Source organism: Numenius arquata, chromosome 6 (genome assembly GCF_964106895.1).
Source record: "Numenius arquata chromosome 6, bNumArq3.hap1.1, whole genome shotgun sequence".
In the NCBI taxonomy this organism is placed as follows: Eukaryota; Metazoa; Chordata; class Aves; order Charadriiformes; family Scolopacidae; genus Numenius; species Numenius arquata.
Window position 1 is genome coordinate 56,300,957 of NC_133581.1, and position 21,580 is coordinate 56,322,536.

The 21,580-nt window shown below is 36.6% G+C and overlaps 1 protein-coding gene across 1 annotated transcript in view; it reads right to left on the bottom strand.

Annotated features, from left to right (window-relative positions):
- SLC25A21 (solute carrier family 25 member 21) overlaps positions 1–21,580 on the bottom strand; it is a 258,464-nt gene that overhangs the window by 46,175 nt on the left and 190,709 nt on the right. Inside the window, exon 3 of the mRNA XM_074149662.1 lies at positions 17,201–17,284. Coding sequence (XP_074005763.1) covers positions 17,201–17,284 — 84 coding nt within the window. The remainder of the gene's footprint in view (positions 1–17,200; positions 17,285–21,580) is intronic.

The window sequence follows — 21,580 nt, forward strand, 5'->3', positions numbered from 1 at the left end:
TGGTTCACAGTCACCCCTCAAAAGCAGACACCTACTTCTCTCACAGTCAAGAAGATAAACACCTATAATTTTGCGGGGGAAACGGTAAGAAGAATTGGTTACCTCTCTTAACCAGAAAGTCAGGTTCAGTTGCCCTCTTCCACATCTGCAAGGGATTTTTTTAAAATAAACTCATTGTCATAAAGAGTTTAGGGAAAACAACCAGAAGCCGTGACTCTATCTAGGTGCACAAACCATGCTCTCTGAACAGATACATCCTGAAGTACACAGTTGCAACAAAAATGTAAAGTGAGTATTCCCATCTCTACCCTTCCTCCTCTGTGACTACCAAAAGAGGCTGTAAGATGGTGATTAGACCACGCTCCAGCAAGTGGGAGCAGAGGGTCTGGCTTCCTGTGTGTACAGATAGAGTAGGAATCTCCAGTTCCTGGGCAAGCCCTTTAAGGTATTGTATAAAGGAAAATATCTTTCAGAGGCTACTATTTCTCAAAAACAAGGAGGCAGACACAACTGTATTTTATGAGGAGCCCAATCATATGGGTGTGTTTTAGGCATAGTCTGGAAATGCCTAGAAGTAGATTGAGCCTACCAGGTGTCTCCACCTGGCAACTGCACATGTTTTCTTACAATAAGACTTTTAGATTTAGGTGATAGTATCTTTTCCTGGATATGGCTTTTTAGATATGTCTTATCAGTGTCAAATCCAAACTTTCTGGTATGGTCCAGAAAGATTATTTTACCTTGGGTTAATTCCGATTTCTTAATTTAAAAAAAGAACAATCACAATTTGGAAAAATAGTAGCTTGTAGTTTTTTCATGGGACAATGCATCAGTTTTCATGACAATATAAACCAGAAAATCTTTATCAATGGTTAAGAGAAATGCATCTCTGCAGGACTGGTTTAATAAGTAATTTTATTCATAAACAATTCCCACTGTAGCTGTTCTACTTGGGGTCTTGTCCACACTGCATGTTTATCATGTAAGTATCCACTGTGTTGGATGATCCCTGGTAGGCTGCTAAAGAAGCCTTGTACTTGGCTCCAAGGACAAAGCAGAGTTTGTCCCACACATTTAAGGATAATTTCAAAGTTCTGCTGCACAAATAGGTGCTTAATTTTTCTGATGAAATGACTATCAGGCCAGTGATATGAAGTCAGTAGCAAACCCTGAGGGCTAACAGAATTCTTCGTTCAGCTGGTTTTCAGTGATGGGCAAGCAGTGTCATTTAGATAGTTCCGTTATAGTTACACATATTCTTATATAAGTGCTTTATAATTAACTTCTTCCTGTGAGAGATTTTCTTTTCACAGGTGTTTATAAAGTGGTCTCAGATGAATCACAGAAGCAGAAGCTTTGGTCATGCATCAGTTAAGATAGGAAATGTAGATATCCAAGGCTAGCTGGAATACTATCAGGCATCCCCACATTTCACCATTGCTATCTGCAACATTTTCTACAACGTGAAAACTCTATCTAAGATTAAGAACAAGATCCTTCACAAATGAAAAAAATTGCAATTTTTTAAAAAAGGAAAATAGCATAATAGACGATGACTAGCCCATATATTTCAGGTACTGTCAACACAATTTTATCTGAATTCACATTTTATATAATTCCCATGATTTGTAGAAATGCCCATTAGGCACCTGTTGGTACAATACATGTGTATTATTTACATGACAGAATTCTAGGTGTCTAAATTCTGCTTTCCATGATGCATATCTTAAAACCTAGGGCAATTGTAAAATTAAAAAGTGTGTAATTTAATATGTTGTCTTAAACACAGCTTTAGGTAATATGCCAGAAAAGGCTTAGAAAGGTAGTGCAGAAGAACTTGGTAAATAATCTGCAATTTTTGCAGGTCACTAATGAATGTGGAAAGAGCGTACTGTTTACATAGAGCCTATGGCACTGTAGGCTACAGTGATCACACAGAAAGACCAAAGTAAATTTATGTGCTATGCTCTTGAAGGCAATATGAACTTCATTTTGAATGAAATAACTTATCTGGCACAGAAGGAATCAAAGAAGGTCCTAAGGAATAGATAAACAGCAGCAGCTTATACTGGTCAAAGATCCTGGATTTATTTTTTTTTTTTTTTTAAAATAGTTTTAAAGCATTTGTATAATCTAAGCAATAAGAACCAGGATCTGTACACTTTGAGTAGTTTGCATTCAAATTTGCTCTCTTTCTCTACTGAAAAACAAATAACGTTCTTTACATTTACTTCTCTAACTACCACAGCTCCCCAGATCCTTTCTCTGTCAAATATCTGCTAAGAATGTATTTCTTATAGGATGTCTGCCAGTATTAACCCACCAAACTATACAAGTTTCAGTGTTTTTCTCCTGACTGACCCTTCTGTTCTTATTTTTTTTTTTTGCAACATCTATGTTCTTTTTCTGTCTGATTTATGTCATCTTAGTGGTAGCACAAAGGAGAGTGCTAACATTTAAGAATCAATGGGAAGGATTAAATAAACTATATGCAATACTGCCACTAGCTTGACTATGAGAATGAGGGTTGTATAGAAATTACAGGTTGAACTTGAGGGGATTAATTATAATTTAAAAATAAGCATATACATTTAAGGAACACATATTACTGTCTATATTACAGTAAGATGATAGTCTGTCACCCAGAAGCAGGATATCTAGTATGTCATTTGAAATTGGAGTCTTTATAGCAAACACACTAACTAGTAAGTAAACAGTTATCCAGAATTTTTATGGATGTGGTTAGAATTAACATTCTTAGTAGCCCCTAGTCAGCTTAAACTGTTGTTCATGCAAGGTTAGTAACAAAGGCTAACACTTGTATGGTTTATACATTAAGAAAGCCACTTATTTTTCATAAGTACTAGGTTTACTTGTATGCTGGAATATAAAAGCGAAATTCATTATCTTTATGTCACCAGAAAGTGCCCAAAGAATTTATAATTCATTAAAATCCTATCTGAACTTCCCAAAAAATTTGCAGACAGCATGAAATACAATTCAGTCTTTGCCATGGACAGATTCCAATGTCCTTGATAATTTTTAACTCTATCTTCATTCAGAGTAACTTCCCGAATAACACCAACAGTAAAACAGAGTATAAAAAGACTTCAAAATCTGGTATAGGAATTACTAGGATCATGAAAAAAACAGCTATAAGAAATACTGTCTGAATTTTTGAACACCCCACTCCCAGTTCTGATTATTTCATGAGTGACCCGTCAGGTTCTGTGATCATCTCTCTGTATGCCTCCACGTTTAATCAAAATATTTGCACAGTGCATAAACATTAAGACATAGAGTTATACTAAAATTACTATTTACATGTAAAATCATATATAGTGAGAAACACAGAACTATATTTTCTGGCAGCCCTGGGTTCTGTTTCTTAAAAGAGAAAGAAAATTAAAAGGCCTGATAGAAAGGCTTTAACCAACAGAATACTTTCCATTGACTTCAGAAGGATGTGAATCAGGCCCTTAAAGTAGCAACTCGTTTAGTACTGACTGCTAAATTTATAGCACTTCTTTATTTTCTCTAAGCATAGCAGCATCCATTCATCACACTGCAGTAACAAAGCCGTAACCTGATATATGACAAATATTACAAGCTTAATGGCTGATGTCCATTACTGACGGGACCTGCTCACCATTTAGAAAAGATTGGCACTGAAGGATTACTGAGCAAACATAGCACCTGAAAAAACTTGCATGCAGGAGTCTGTCATCAGGTGCGTGATCGAGGGCATTATCCGAGAACGCTCGCTCTTATCTTCAGTTGGAAACTTCTGCAATTGCCAACAATTCTCAACAAAGAGCTTCCGTCATGGAAGGCTGATACACCGAGCCAGTCTGGTGATGGTTTACCTTCCCAAGGCTTCATTCCTTTTTATGGATCACCTGAGACCAAGCAGCACACCAGTCTTTAATAGCTTAAATAGCAGGACAACCTAGCAAACTGATGACAATCAAGGGAAAACCAATCCTTTTTGGTAGAAAGACAAAATTCCAAGCATTCCCTCATGGTAACTTAGAAAGACTTATTTCTAAAACTGCATTTTCCCAAACAGGATGCTGAGGAAAGCTTTCTTGCCACTGATCCCTAGCATTTTGCAGTGACAGATAACTCTCCCTATATTAAACTGCTCACTAGTAAATTTTTCACCTTTTACACCAATATAACTTTTTCCAGGAATACATTAAAATACCTCTTCCCCTTTTTCTTTCTGTAACACTAGATAAAATTACTATAGTAAAATTTTGGAGAAAGCCCAAGAAAATTGCTATTTGTACAAAAACATCCTGTTATTTTTCTTGTTGTAATATTACAGCTTTGAAAAATTATTAATTATTTGCAATTATTAACATAAGCTGTAGAAAAACTGATGGAGACATTTTATTTTTCTCAAAATTGTTACAACATATTTCATTTGCACAGGAATTTTTAAAATGTAACTGAAAAATTTGGTTTGCCTCTTACATGCTTCCTAAAGAAAACCTAAATTAGTTTCAGTATTTTAATTAAATTACCCATTTATTAAGAAAAGATCAAAAAATTGAGATTAAATACTTAAATATGTTGTGACCCAATAAACATAGAGAAGTCTGAATATTATGCAAGTGTACTATTTTGTGTTTTCAAAGGTAGTGGCATATTATGAGAGAATATATTAAAACAAAGGCTCAAATCCTAATTAGTTAGTACTTTACTTTTATCCACAAAATGGATTCTTCTAAATCATGGTGGCAAATGAATAAATATTACCTATATACCAAATGGTAATTCATACCAGAGATAGATGATATTTCCAAATAAAAGTGGTGTGAAAAATGAGATCTTAAAATATCTAACACATTTTTTTGATATTATAAAGCATTTCATACAGAAAATTATCTGAATTTAGATTTTTATTTTAAGACACCAGTGGAATATTTAATTTGTTATAAAATGGGGTTTTGCAAATAAAAGAAGGTATATTGATCAAAATGACCTTTGTTATGTCAGGATATAAAGTTATTTTATGTGGGATTCAAATCATGAAAAAATGAGTTTTATTAAGAAATGTTTTAACTGTAAGTAATCTGAGCCCCTACCCAGATTAGGAGGTATCAGGAGTGTAAAAGTATTTGTCCCTGTCATAGAGTTCAACTGCTACGAAGAACAAGGTAATAGATGTTTTGGGTTTGGCTACCAAATTCCTATGATGCAGAGGTGTTTGCTTATTATGGAAAATTCCATTTATCAGATTAAAATAAAGCCTAAGAAATCATTCTGTACTTGAGACACCCAGTGCATGATAGTCAGCTTCAAAACAGTGTATATGCAAGTTCAGGCAAAGCCAAAATACGCAAAAATATATAAACATTGAAGGCAAGCTGTAAAAAAAAAAAGCATGGGAATTGATCTTGTATTCATAAGTGGAGCCAGTCCTTCAGTCAGAGTTACTGCCCCATGTGCTACACCAAAGCTTCAGAACTTGACTGTGAAGTGCCTGCTGGCTTCCTGTGAAAGAAGCTTTCTACGCTGGATAGACAGAATGCAACGGTACAGCTTATCTGTGCTTCTATGCATGCATTCCTGTAAGGAGACGCGGTGTGTTACACACGTTACACTCGATGTAAACATTTTTATAATTAAAAAAAAAATTATTTTTATTGCATTAAAGTTAGCATTGTTATTTTTAGGGTAAAAAACCATGGCAGACCATAAGTAAAGTTGCATAAGCAAATAATGTGAAAACCAAAAACTCACTCTCATATGTATTTAGAATTTTATTCTCTTTGAAGAGGCAAATAATACAACAGGCAAACTAAACTATTTTTCACAGTTTGATTCTAAGAGTCATATGGAATGCAATGTGCCCTGAAATATGAGTTAACATTAAACAGAAATATACTCTTCTAAAATATTGCCATACTCGATGCTAATTCTTCATTGTACCTTATTTTATTTAAGATGCATTCCATGGAAAATCTACATAACTGTCAAATATTCATAGCTTTTTACATTGCTTTTTAATTTCAAGTTGGTGCATTGCTTTAGATGAATAGTCTGTCCTCCATGGTCAAACACAGATATTCTCAACATTTAGTTGACTAATTTTCTTCCATAACGTGAAGCATGATATACAAGAAGGTTTAAACTTGGATAAAGAATAAAGCAAAGGGAAGAGGGGTTGGTAATGGTGTTAGAGTTGAATGCTCAGCACACCTAGCAGTTACTGCTGCAATGGCAGCTCTACGACTCAACAAAAAGAAGCCTGTCAGGGAAAGATTATCTTTCTAAAAAACATGTATTTCAGAAGTTTCTCATATAATGCAATTCATCTTTCAACATTAATAAAGAAACAAAATTAATTTATTGGGAAAAAATATTTTCAGATTATGGCATGATATAAAGTTGTTAGTAAAAATATTATAAGTGATATATAACTAACCTACCCTCAAAAGAAGAAAATGATGAGTATTGAAAAAATTCTACCTATTCTAATAGGTAGATGTAGTCTTACTATATCTTTGTACTTTACGGTTAAAATAATGAGCAAATGTAAAGCTTAATTATTTTTGTAGTGAAAATATTTTATCACTGAACGCAATACTTTATTTTGCATAGGATCTTCATCTGCATTTTTCAGATATTTAAAAATTTTAGGGGTTCAAATCAAGTAGAATTATATATAAATAAACAACTGTGGACTATAGTAATGAAAAGGATTGGCATAAAAGAGACAAAGCTGTTTTTTCAGATGTAACCAGTGAAGAATGTGAAAGTAGATGAGGTAAAGACATGCAGATCAGAGAGAGGTATAATAGTGTCGTTATAGGTAGGTATGAAATATAGTCTAATAAATATGCTAAATGTATGTTTTCTGATTACTTAGGTCAAGACATGAAAATATTAATGAGGATTTTTTCTCTTCCCAGCTTCAAACTACAACTTATAAACTTCTATTTTAAAAAGAAAGCTTTCGACCTAAAACACCAGTGTTCGTTTTCATGTGCATGCTTCCTACAACTTAAACAAAAATGCTTTACTTTGCATTTTACGCTGTCTGCCAGGTATTTCCTGTGAACATCCCATCTAAAATCTCTTGGTTCTAGTAACTAACGTCTGTAAAGAAAATCCTGGCAAAACTGCAGTTTTAAGCTTCATGAGCAGCCATTTTAAACAGAAAGCTGGTTTCGTTGTGTTGACAATCACATTTTAAACTGATTCCTTCCAGATGAAAAGATGCTTTTTCAAACAATGTAATAAAAGTGTAAAGTCAGCTGTTCTAAGGACATAAAAGTGATTTATCTGTTCTCTGGTCACTGCTTTTTCTCTTGATACAGTGGAATTTTTCTTCTAAAGAATAGGTTAACAATTAATGGCTACTAGAAGCCCAAATTACAGAGAAGTGAATAACAATTTGCCTTTTAAAGTTACACAACACATAACTGCAATTAATTTTGCATCCCATGATGCATCCACTATTGTGTTTATGCAATGTCAAATGTTAACGACTAGATTTACATAACAGACAAATAGTTAATTCCGACAGCTGACTTGACAATGTCATCAGCAGACTTCAGAGCTATTACCTTTGATAAGAAATAGGTTTCAGTCAGGTTTCAGATCCTTTTATCTGCCTGCGGTTGAGCATGACCGCTTTGCACCGGCTCAGATTTGAGAGACCCCCTGCCCCTCCATCAGGGCTAGAATCAGTGTCTCACCTTCTAAATACAGGTTTCAATTCAGGAGACTCTGATGGCACTATACATATATACCATTTCAGAACAAGCAAGTTGTGTAGGGACAGATCCCCAAAAAGCGGCATGATCCAAAAGTATGACTTAAGCTTAATTTACCCACTTAGCCTTAACAGGCTAATTCGTGCTAATTCATTGCTCAGAGGATATGCAGCCTTGGCCATGACTAATCTCAGAGTGGTTTTGATTCCAGACCCAAAAGGTTCTCACGAGCTGAAAATTTTCATACAGCCCTGGGTGAGCCAAGGAAGCCCTGGAAAAGGACAACATGTACGGCACACCGTGTGCGAGCCCTTCCCAGCTTTCTAACTCTAGGTGGCTCTCGGCTCAGCAGCTCGGCTGCCTGTGGAGCACCCTCCGCTCCACGCCGCTCCACACCGCGGGGGCTGCACCCGAAGGCACAGGTTTCAGGGCTCAGCTGCAGCACCACATCGGTGCCCGAAGCTGGGAGAATGGTGCCGGGCAGAAATGTCCCCGTCAGGGTCCCGGGTGCAAACCTTTGCTTGGAGCACAGGGGAATGTCGCTGTCACCACTGTGAAATACTGCAGCCCCTCACGCTGAGCCAGTTACTGAAGCAGTAGAAATTCATGGCCATTATCTTGGGCTACCAAATCTCGCAGATGTGTTCTTCACATTCAGAAAACATAAACGCATTACGGAAATTCGATGATACTGCGTAGTATGATATTTTCCATACACTAGACTAAAATAAGTTTTTTCAGAAGCATAATTATTACATTGATCTACTTAAACAAGATGTTTGAAACCAACAGAAACATAATGTGGTGAAAGGATAAATATCCTCGAATTTTAAAATCATAAGGACTAAAATTTTAAGTTTTGCTGATCATTTGCTAACTAGAGTAGATAGATAAAAATGGATTGTAAACAACACTTGTAAGTATCTTCTTACTACTGTAAGCATCTTATAATGCAGTCATCTGACTCCAAACTGAGGCCTGTAGGAGCTATTGCTATGGATACTAATACCATAATGAGTTCTATTTATGTTATACTAGTAGGAAATAGAGACAATCAAGAAATCATAACTTTAAGATTAAAACATTCTGATTATGAAAATATTTGAAACTTAAAAAAACCACAACTTGGACCTTTGAAAAATACAGAAAAATTAGTCACTGTAAACGGGCGTACCTCCAGTGGCATTAGCAAACATTAACAACTAATGCCAGTTAAGGTCTGGCCTGTTTACTTCTAAGGTGCTTATAAGATTTACATTACTTTATTGTGTTGTGTTCCTATGGGAAATAAATATGCATATGTTTTATCTTTAAAGCATATGATTCTCAGAAGTGATTCTCTAAAAGTGTCTTTGTTTACTGTGTTGCCATATATATCAGATCAAATTTTGCAAGTAAAATGTGTGTCAATCGGTGATAAAAATACATGGTTAGCAAAACACTGCCCTTAGTTACACCAGTACAATCTCATTGTACTTCAGAGATCTATACACATAAAACAAGGAATAGAGGTTTTTCACATTCCAGAGCCATTTCTTATGTTTTCAAGTGTTAACATATGAAGATGGGGGTAGGGAACCTCTAGTCAGGAACAGAGAATTCCTGCCTGAAGGGGATGATGAAAACCTCATGACAGTAATATCACTGTAAATACTGCTGACTATCTGGAGACAGGGCAGTCCACTGAACGGGGCACTAGCCTTGCAGTCAGGATACGCAGCTTCAGGCTTAAAACTGCCACTAACTCCATGTATGCCCTCAGACAAGCTATTTCACAAAATGGATTGCCGAATAAGTCCTCAGACCCCTTCTGAATTAGGAGCTTATACCAAAAAATGCAGTTTTATGTCCAACATGCATGTTCCTCAGAGCTTTGATATTAACGTGCTACCATGGGGCAATCAAACAACATGGTATCAGGCTGTTCCACGAGAACCACCTGTGTGCAAGCCCCTGTCCTGATCTACTCGACTCCCTGGCACTTTATACCTCAGTATCCCCATCTGAACAGTTGAGATAATGGTACTTCTTCTGTGAAGAATTTAGAGACCTATAGGTTAAAAGAACAAATATCATCTTTGTTTCACAACCGACTAGTGTTGCAAAAGCATCTGGTCACTTAGGATTGTTGGCAAAACTTCACTGGATTATGAAGTGGTTAATTTTTATCTACTTAGAGACTAAGAGAATGCATGAACATTTTATAAATAGGCATGCATACACACATACGTACATGCATTTTAAAACATAATCAGGCATCAGAATTTCCTGATATTTTTGCTGTCTTTATTGGGAAATGAGACAAAATTGAATTATCAAATGTGAATGTTTATTTCCAAAAGAAAGCAGAATGCACACCACCTTCATATAGATACACAAAAGATGTCTCCTTTGTGACCATATTTGATCTAAAACCTTGTGAGCATAATATATATGACAATCTTAAAGTAAATTATCAGGAAAATTCTGTCAGTCAAATTTTCTTCCTTCCTCTTCTCTAACCTTGAAAGCACTCTTAATGATGTTTTTACTCAAGGCTGTACCATAATTTAAATTTTATGGCTTAGCACGCATTCAAAGTAAGAACAAAAATGATGGTTTTAAGACACAAGTCCAAACAAACTATGGATAACTAAATGAAACTGAAAACAGTAAGACCAGCTATTGCACGTAGGTCAGAGTAGGACATGGGGTAAAATGAGAGTAAGTGGCACAAGAACAGTAATTGGGAAAGCAGATCTGTTACTCTGCGTATATATGTCATGCATTATGAAGAAGGAACTCCTGCTAATTACCCAGAAGAAATTCTGAAATTCTTATATTGTGTGACACCTTAAAGTCAATGCTAAGGTATCTTTTTTTATTCCTTTCACTGCAGATCTGTGAGCCCCATTCCCCACAGGGCCACATGAATTCTGTCTTCCAAACTACACAGGCATGAGGGCACTTGCTGAGTGCCTCCTCCGTAGGTTTGCTCTGCAGGTTTGCCTGCAGAGGAGCTGTAAAAGCCAGGTCTCCACCAACAGAAAAAATGGCAAAGCAAACTGAATTGCTTACTTCCGAAAGTAAGTGGACAGATTAAACAGTTGATAATTTTAATTATGTATTACAAGAACTTGTTACCTCCCTACCTAAATTTTGCAGGCTCATGCTTCTTGAAAATATGCAAATACTAGCTTTTCTAACACTGAGCATTTCTTCTTTAAACATATGCAAAGCAAGCACAAGGATTCAAAAATTCAGCTCTAAGACACTAATTTTATCCACAAAAGCCATCAGATTTGACACAGGTTCACAGTTTAAGCCAATACACTGTCCTTCACAAATTCAGTTGCAGTTCCTAATTCAGCAAGGTGTTATAAAGCTTAATCGACACCTTATCTTTCAGGTGATACTATTTCATACAGGAATGTGATAATTATTTCTGATACTCTAAATCACAGGTTTTTAGTGAAGTCTGCAATAGACACAATAGTATGGCAGGAAGATGCCAATGTAGCATAATGTGATCCACAGAATGATTCTGCAACGTGTGAGATAAAGAGAAGAAAAATTAGCAATATACTACAGACTATGGGGATTCACCAGGATAGATGCAGATAGACATTTTGGTACCGTTGTGCCCTTTTTTGCATCTTCAGTCTCATGTACAAGTCTCAGGTACTTGCTCTTGTACAAGCAAGGCTTGTACAAGCATTATGAGTTTGTAAGTGGTGAGGCAGGCCTGTAAGACTAGAAAGGAGATGGGTCTATGTATAGATATTTCTAAAGTACAAGTGCTAGCAGACCTTCCTCAGTGTTCAGGTGAAAGTTACTGTTCCTGTAGTGGGTGCAGAAGAGAAAAGGTGCCTGTATGTCAGTTTGCAAGATCACAGTCTCTGAAACTGGCAGTGCAGGTGAGTCTTTACTGAGGAACAAGATTCTTGAAGGTAGCAAGCAAGCATGGATCCAAGTTTACTTTGGTCCTCCTGGTATGAAGTGCTAACAAGAAACCAAAGAGTGGGGCAGATAGCTGTGGAGGGAAATAACACCTTAATCTACCACTTCTGCTTGCCTCAGAGCACTTGAAGCAGAGCCTAGAGCCTGGTCTTTTGATACCACAGGAATTTATGCCTCCAGTAAGTGGAAATGAATCTCCGCTTTATAACTGCTCACTGGGAAAAGGGATTTTTGGCATGACTGACCATGTCACACTTCCCTGGTCAGCAATTTCATTGAAGGATTCAGACACAGAGTAGCCAAGTATTTGTATCTTGTATAAAACTTATTTGGCAGCCTTCTGCTAGGTCTCCTCAGCCCAGTTGGAAGAGCACACATCCAGCTGGGCCCCAGGAAAGGGCGGTGATGATTGCTGGTGAGTGCCAGAGGCCAGTGCTTGCCTGCAGGGCTGGCAATCCTGCAAGTCTCCTTCCCTGACCTGTTGGCAATTAGCAGCAGGAGAGTATCATCTGCAGCCAGCTGGGAGAGCCAAGCCTCAAGAGCACTGCTGTAGTCTCTCAAGCACTTGTTACCACCACAAACAGCCTATGGCTAGAGGCAGGACAAAGGAGAGTGCTAGCAAATTCCTTGATTGATGAATGATCAGTGATATCACAGAAACCAGGAACCCTCCAGCTTCTGCATGTTTGCTGACAACTCCGCGCTCATCCAGCTCCTGCTTAGTCTTGGCTGTTGTCCCATCCACTCCACCCATAGCTGGCAAGTTTTGTGCAGCTTTATAACCTAATCCCACTGATGTATGAGTCAGGGTGTTGCTTATTAAGAAAAAGAAAGGTGTGTGGTCATACAGACAATTATAGGTATAAGAGAGTGGTAAGGTGGTGCTGAGAACAAGACAGGAATAGTTATAAAGCTATTGGGCTGTGTAAACATGGAGGTAATTGCTCCTTCCCAAACCAAATTAAACAGAAATAATTAAATAACTCAGTAGAAGTAATGAAGTCTCAAATGATCAATGACAATTGTGTTTTGCACTTTCCCAGGACCATCTAGTTCTAAGAAAGGCTAACAGCACTTTAAACTGTAGCTTATTCAATTGCTGAGTTATAAAACTGGAAACAGGACGCTACTACCCTTTCTATTTCAGGCAATTTAACCAATGAAAGAGAAAGGAACAGGTTTCTTGACTGAGTGCCTACCAAAAAAGCCAACTGTAACCCAGAACATTTACTGTTAAAATTATGAGCCCATGAAAATCTAAGTTTATAAGAACAAAGTTGTTTACAGACTAGAAATAACAGCATACATCATTATAATGCTGTAACTGCAAATTAAGACAGTGCAGATGGGCATAATTTTCCATTCTTAATATGAGACACAACACCATGTGTCTTTAATATAAATGCAACATATACATTCAGTTAGACTGTTGGTTTATTCTTACATTTCATATTCAACCTTAAGTCACTGTCCAAGAAAAAGCGAGTGAACACAAATGCAGTAAAGATGATGATGATACAAAAATCGGTCATTTAACATAACCTAACTTCTTATTTGTAGGATCTGAGAACAATGAAAAGTTTTCTCTATTAATGGTTTCAGTTAATCCCGTATCCAAACATTTTCCCCAATAAACATCAGATTATTTTTATGTTGGCTATAAAGCTGTCACTCCTCAATAAACAGATATAGTCCTGGTGGGTTTACCTCTGCTGTCAAAGATCTGTCAATTCATGCACCATCTCATAAGCGAAACCAGAGAAGCTCGGATGCACGGCTCCTTGTGAATCCAGCTGAGCAGAGATTGCTCACCACCTGAGAGGATTCACATCGCTGCAGCCCCCATGCAATTGGCAGCAACTGGATGCTCCCAACACAAGTTCCCAAAAGCCCTGAAGTTAATACTCCTGCCTCCCTTTAATAGAAAGCTATGTAACCTTTAATGCTCTGCTTGACTGAGCCTTCCTTTAGTGAGTCTCAATCAAATTTTATGTTTTGTGGCTCCCATTTTCTTGTAATACAAGAAAAGAGTTCAAGGGATGGATCCTCCTTTGAAGAATTTAATTCCCCATGGAGAAAATTTATTTCCATCTAAAGAGCTGCTCAAAGTTTGGGGGAAAGGAGCTTTTGTAGGGCTTTTTTTTTGTGGTTTTTTTATTTTGTTTTGTTTTGTTTGTTTGGGGTTTTTGTGTTTGTTTTTTTGTTTGTTTTTGATTAAGAAATGTCTAGTATTTTGTGAAAATAAAGGATTCTTCAGATTCTTTGAAAAGGACAGTGTTATATTAGTGGTTAGACTGGAGATATTTCCTCTGTCCTTTTCATTATAATGAGGAAAAAAATCAGAGGCGTGGTTAAAGAGATCCTGGCCATTAGTTGTCCTGAAGAAGCTTTCCATGAAACCAGCAGATTGCTACTGTGATACTGTAATAACATAATGCTGGTTAATTTTCAGGAAGAGGCATTGCAGCAAATGAAACAGATGCATATCTGTTTGTAAAAGTACTTCCTAGGCTAGTTCTGCATACTTATGTTCATCAACATAACAAGGTCAAAAAATTAAGGCTTTAGGAAGTGTCTTGTCTGAACTGGACTCTGAAATTCTAGCTCAATGTAGTTGCTACTATTGAAAATATAAGTACAAATGAGCATAAGCACTATTCCCAAATATAAACGTTCAGGAGCAGGCCATTAGTAACATTTCTTTTCCCACTATGCTCCTTTATTTAATTAGTTTGTTCTGTAGTCAACATAAAATCACATATGTCAGTAGGGAATTCTGAGTGCTGGAGAGAGATGCTTAGACTCTTTATAGTCAGTGTACACTAAATTAGATATTTCAGAAAATGAATATAAAAATGCCACACACTGATGGGGGTATTTCATATTGCCAGTATGAAATAAACATGGGGCATGAATGAATTTCTTATACCCTTCTCCCAGATTTACACACCCGAATCTGAACACCTCATAAATTGTTTTTATTTGCTTGGTATCTAAACGTGAAGCTCTCTCTTGGTGCTCTCTTCTGCGTATTTTTGTGGTCACCCAAGGAGGGGGTTATCAAGATTCAAGGTTTCCACTAACTAAAATACTTCAAAGTCACCTCTCTCACTCCCTCACAAGTGTCATAATTACCATGCTCCAGAAACTGGACAACTTGTACAGATGGGAATGCAAGACTCATGAAGACAAAGAGGTTTTTCAGAATTAGTTGATTACTTTTTTTATTTTTAGCCAAAATTTAAGATTATATTGTATCCGAGATTCTTCATGTCCCTTTTTCTTAGTGCTCTAGCCCAACAGAAATTTAGTGTAATCCACCGCTAAACTGTGATTTAAATCTATAGTAATTTCATGTAATCATCTTCTCTTCCTGCTTAGAGAGTCTTGCCTATATAAACATTCAAAAATGCTCTGGTTTGGTTCCAGTACTGGGGCAGGAGCATTCTACAGAAAACAAACAAACAAACAAAACAACCCAACAATCTTCATCTTTCCTTTCTGAAGTTCATTCACAGATGACGACTGTGCTCAGGCCCTTCATTGTTTCTCCACAGTCACACAGTTTATGTGTGTTAGGCAGCAGTTTGTCTGAACGGTGGGAAAACAGTAACGAAGTCAAATCCATAGAATAAATGGTAGCTATGTCTCTCAGAAGGATTTGAAAAGCACAGCACATAAACCAATTGAAACACAGAGTATTTGTTTCCTTCTCCCTCTCCCACAAATAGTAAGGGAACTGTATTTCGTATCGTACATTGTAGATTGCAGTGTCCTGCTAGTATTTTATACATGTGGATTGTACAAATATCCAGGTACACAATATAATAACGTAGGTAATAAAATAAAACCCTAAAATCAATTAACTTGGAAGCTGTCTCTTGATTTAGACTCATTCTCCAGATACGTCTACCCATTCTTAATTTTACACTTTGTGACTAGTTCAACAAAATAAAAATACCAGTGAGTTTGGATGAGATAAATAGTATTTTCATGCTCACTGACTTAAATATTGAAACTAGTTCTGTATTTAAAATTAGATTGACATAGTTGCACATATTAATATTTTCCTATTATGAAAGCACAGTTTTCTTTTGAGAAGCAATAAAAATTAATATATAGTCAGTTTAGAAAACCCCAAAAGCCACAAATTATCATTTTTTGTGAAATCTTTTTAGCTTTTATGCTTTTTAATGCCTTGTAGTGATAATGCACAACATTAGTCTTTCATCAAAAATTAATTTACCACTGATAAAGGCAGATATGACAATTTCCTCTCTCAACACCTTAATGAAACTTTGCTACATCTCCCTACTTTAGCAATTCAAACAACCCAGTTCTATATCTAAGTTCTTATATAGTTTAGCTAAACCTCTTTAAGAAACATGTAGACATGGCACTTCAGGGCACACTGTAGTGCCTGAGATTGTTGGTTTGTGTCTGTTTGTGGGTGTGTGTGGTGTGTGGTGTTTTGTGGGGTTTTTTTTGTTTTGTTTTGTTTTGGTTTGGTTTTTTTGTGGTTGGACTCAATGATCTCAAAGGTCCCTTCCAACCATGAAGATTCTGTGAGTCTGTGATCTAGTTCTTCATTTTCACTGCTCATCTCACCTCTCTTTTTTAATTACAGCTTGTGGACACAAGAACGTGCCTCACTGCACCTATGCTGCCTCCATACATGGTGTCTATGCCAGTATACATAAGAACAGTTCCATTTTGATGACTATATGGATAAAAAATGGGTTGCTATTGTATTTACAAAGTTCTCATGGAAAGCCTGCCAGCTACTCAAAACTGGGATTTACTAATTAGAGTTACCTTGATTAAAGGGTAGCTCCCGAAGAGCTCCTGTGGCTAACAGGCTTAACTTTAAGCATATGAACAGTCCCATTACATTCACTGGCTTTAACTGGACTGCTCATAAAATTAAGCGTGTATTTAAATTCCTTTCTGGATCGGAGCCCAAGTCCCTTAGAAGAGCGCAGGCTCGGAGCAGTGGTACCCTCTGAAGCCAGTATGATTCAGGTGACTAAGGACCATAATTCATTTTCCATATTCTGTCAAACTGAAAAGCTGTGGAATTTTGCTCACACAGGTCCTGGAAACATTGTCCGACACAGCTAACTGGGAATGCCAGTTCATCAGAGCTTGGAAACAAGTTCTTAAGTTTGCTGAACTGGTAGTCACTCAGGCTGAGCTAGTTCAGAAAACCAGGACAAGAAGATACAAGAGCCTAGATACTGCCATCTACACTACATGCCATCCTGCACCCAGTACTGAAGCAGTGTTTGCCCCGATGTCTCTACACAGCTGTGAATTCTGGTCTTTAAGCGTATCCTAACAGCAAAATTTGCTGTTGTGAGTTTAAGTGATGCTAACACTTTTCAAATTGTGCTCATTATGTAAGACTACATGTTTGCCAAATTCTGGCAATTGCAAAAAAGGGTGGAATATAAAGAGGATCTAATGTCTGGAAAATGGGTGATTAAAAAAGGTCACATAAAATTGACAATTTTAAAAACATATAGTCTTACCCTTCTCGTTGGAAAATAGTCCTAAAACAGTCCCCCAGGCTCTTGTAACCGGTCGGATCAGTTTTCCCTCTTTGAATTTGGAACCTAAAAAAAATACAATTTACATCACAGCATGAGAAGTCAGGGATTTTAAGTCACTTTTAACTTTCCAATTATTATATAAAAGGAGTTTTAAAGGTTTCTTTACATATCTGATTCATTATTATATACTGTTCCTGATATACTTATTAACACCGCTTTCATAGAAGCTGTTAAACTAAGGAAAAATAGAGCTTTAGTAGTAACTTTTTTTGTAGTTTATGGAACTCACAGTATAGCTATCACCTTTGACATTTACACCTCTTTCTAGTTGTTTGAAAAATAAGCTGTTAACCCTGTGCCTGATCCAAAGACCATCGAAACTAATGGCAGTCTTTGAGTCAAACCCTCTTTTTGAAAGTCTGAAATGGAATACTATCATGGGTTTCCCTATGAAATGAATCCACTGTGCAGTTTCTTTCTTTTTTATATCTGACGCAATTACAATAAAAATCAACCAGCGACATGACCAGAAATTACAGCACCATTCATTTTTCATAATTTAATAATAAGATGAACAATAAAAGCAAGCAATGAATTATTTTAATTGAAACCTTGTTTTCTCTATTCACATTTTGACAACAATAAAGATTTCAACAGGAATCTTGTAGCCTGGAAAGGAAAATCAAGATTACTATTTAAAATTGTAAACATCTTTTTATTTATGATTTATGGATAGCAGCAGTGAGTTTAACATACTATATTATTTTACTAAGAATCTCAGTTAGATTACCCTATCTCTTGCAGTGTTGAAACGACAGCCAACACACTGAAGTAAACAGCATGGAGAAATTTTGAATCCATTTTTAGCAATAAAACTTCTTTTTAAACTGATAATTACTATATAACACTTAAAATAGGATATTGATGTTAGCAATTCTCGTCTAAAATAGCCCTGTATCAGGCAACCACTAAGTTGGCTTTATCACTAAGTACAAGAATGATTCTACACAACAAATAGTGTTCAACAGTTTCAAGGAATAACTGACATAGTCAAGAATGTCATATGCCACAGGTATGTTGCTGTTCCGAGAAACATCTATTCTTACTTATTCTAATCATGATACTGAATCTCAATATGCAACAAACAAAGGTATTTTTAACTCAATGTTAAGCAGCAATGTTCTTCTCTCTTTCAACAGAATTCAGTAGGGTCAAATCAAGGTTTGTATTGTGGCAAAAGGCATTCGTTGTTTTGAACACCAGTATTTCCTAAGCCGTGTTCTGTTCTAACACATCTAACATTTTTATTCACTTTGAGGAAAAAATTTCCAGTGATGTAATACAATTCTTTGGGCAATTATGAAGGCAAACCCACACCTTTTTTGAAAACAGTTAGAAGGAAACACTGAGCCCCTCCATAGTTCTAATAAAAGTAGTTCAGGCACATCTGGGATCTCTATCTGGGGTAACCTCTTTTATTAGCACAAGAACTTGCTGCCAAGTTGGCAGAGAGGAGAATGCTATTCAATAGGCTTACATTCAAATAAGAGCTGATGCATAACATTTTGTCTGAAAAGAACCCTTGGGAAGGCTAATAGTTGAAAAAAATGCCTCAATGCCATCGCACAAAGTCCAACAGTAATATCAGCTACAGAAGCTTTTACATTGTGGCAATCAAGCCATCAAAATTATAACATAAAATAGATTCTATATACCTTTTAATATATTTAAGACTTGATTATTTATACTTCTCAGTCAAAAAACAAAAATTGCTTTCTTTTGCTTAAAGAAATCTTGCAAAAACTCACTAGTAAATAACTTCTGCCAAGTATTTAAAAAATGAACTTTTCTTAACCCAAACTCCTTTCCTTAAATTTCAAGATTTGGTCTGTTTGTAAACTCAGAACAATGCATCACTGTTTCTTAAAGATCCTCTGAATAATGTGCCTTCCCTCTCTTTCACCCTGCAAATGCTCAAGCATGTCCCACTAGCACGTGTGTAAGGTTCCCCACTAACTCACACACGCACAACCATTTGTAGAACTGGGGCTTTAATCCTGGACTCGCTGTGGAACTCCACAACATGGTGAACATACTTATATAATTTTGTTTTACAGTTAACACAGAGTCGACTTCTCAACTAAATTTAAATGATTTAATAAAAATACATCTCTGATAGCAGTACTGAAAATCACAGCAGAAGAAATGCAATAATACCATATGTAATTTATGTGTATCAGACGAAGGATAACATCTTGCTAGAGAAGTTAAATCAAAGAAGGTTTACACTTATTTCAGTTTTTGTTTTAATGTAGATAAGACCTTAGTATTAAATGAGTCCGCTTGTAACACTGAGTCACACAAATAACATATTCCTTCCTTTAGGGTTTTTGGATCCATTCCTTCCCTAGTAAATCTTTTTTATAGCTTTAACAGCGATCCTAAAACAAATGCCAATTATGTGCTTTAACCTAGATCTGCGAATTGGGTTCTTTGATTCAGAATTGCTTGCCTCAATAAAATAATTCGTAACTTTTTTAATGAACTAGCTAATTGATCACGAGCACTTGTTATAAGAAGCTCAGGGAAGAGCTGAAAAAATATTTGTTCTTTTTTCTGGAGGCAGCAGCAGTCTGTATGAGTAATCTTAATAATACAGACGAGTGAAAGCATTCACTTCAAAAAACAACCTGGCCTGTTTTTAATGATTGTTTAGAGGAATGAACACAACCGGGGATACATAATGGCTTTCTCTGCTTCAAATCCATTCCTGTCTAAAAGCATTATAAAACCACTGAATTTCATGCATTTTTGAAAGCTGGATGCCTGCCTTGTATGTTACTAGCTTTGCTAGAACAAAAAAAGATAAATTCTCCTATAAATATAATCAGAGCATTTATTTTTGAAATAATTTATTATTTTGATGTCTGAAAAGAAGAACCTGTAGGCAGCGTTCAGAGACTTGCTGAACGGATATATGGGCAGAGAGGCTTTCCCAGGACTGGGATGAACGACCTGCTCCTCACTACTAGTGTACAACAAGCGTCAGAAGTCACTGGACACTCCAACATGTTACGTATTTACCAAGAGCTTTATCACTCTAAAAATGATCATCAGGTTAACTTTCTTCCCCTCTCATTTTCTTGCTTCCTGGCTTTCTGGCCAAAATGCTGTGGTATTGAGCACTCTGACCCTGTGAACACTTACAGAGCTGTGGGAGGCACTCTGGCCCCCAGATTATCTCTTCCTACCCAGGACCATCCCCGGCACCCACCTACTGCCTGCCCTCTTGGCTTCTTCTCGCAGTTCCCACCTCCAGCTCCCACACCATGAGGGACCTCACAATCTCCCTTTCTGGGTCATAGTAGCAGGGCTGGGTCTTTTATGCCTCCTTTGACTGAACAGTACCTTTGTTTGATACAAATATGTCCTGATATTGTTTAAGAAGAGAACATCAGTGTCCTCACCATTCACCTCAGATTATGGTTGGGATCTCAAAAAGAGGAAATCATGTAAAACCAATTGAGGTTTTGGGGTCGGTACAAAAGGCAATAACTTAATTGAAAACTCTGCATGATCTAAACCCATGAAAACATTTTAACTTATCCACACTAATCAGCACGACAACTACTACTCGTGAAATGAATAAACCTAAATTATTATTTTGATAGCACAAGAGAGAGTATTTTTTATGGTTATAACAGTCCTTGATCAATAACTGTCAACAGGCTCAGCCTGAAATCCCACAATGCAGAAGATGCTTGAGTCCTTTCATCAGTTCTCTGAACCACTTACCATTTAACAAGTGACGTATGATATTGTGGAGCAATGACTCTAAATAAACACATGTATCTCTTTCCAATGCCTAAGTTACAGTTCTTGTTGGTTTTATAATAGCCAGTATTTTATTCTGAGTTTTATAAAATCCTCAGTCCACAAGATGCTTTCCTCCCCCCCTTCCTATTGAAAAAGTCCTCTAAATAGTCTTTTCTAACACAATCAATATCTACAGGAGAACAAGGAGATATGTGTGCTTTCTGAAAAAACAAATAAATATTTTTTCTCTCTCCCTCTATCAGTTGTTAATTTTTTTGTTAATGCTTGATGAACATCTCATCAAAGTTGTCTTGTGGATGCCTGACATTACAGTATCCAGGTATTTAATGTTTAAATTCTGTTCACCACAATGTTACCTAGCATTCTAACCCTTTTATTTACTGATCTGGACTGCAGCAAGATTTCCAATTCATACTGAAATTGTTTTAGTCGTCTTAAAATCTAGAAGGAAGAAACCAGTATTTTCATATCTAGATTCAAGTAGATAGTCAGCAGTTAAATCCCAGCTATGTAGGTCAACCG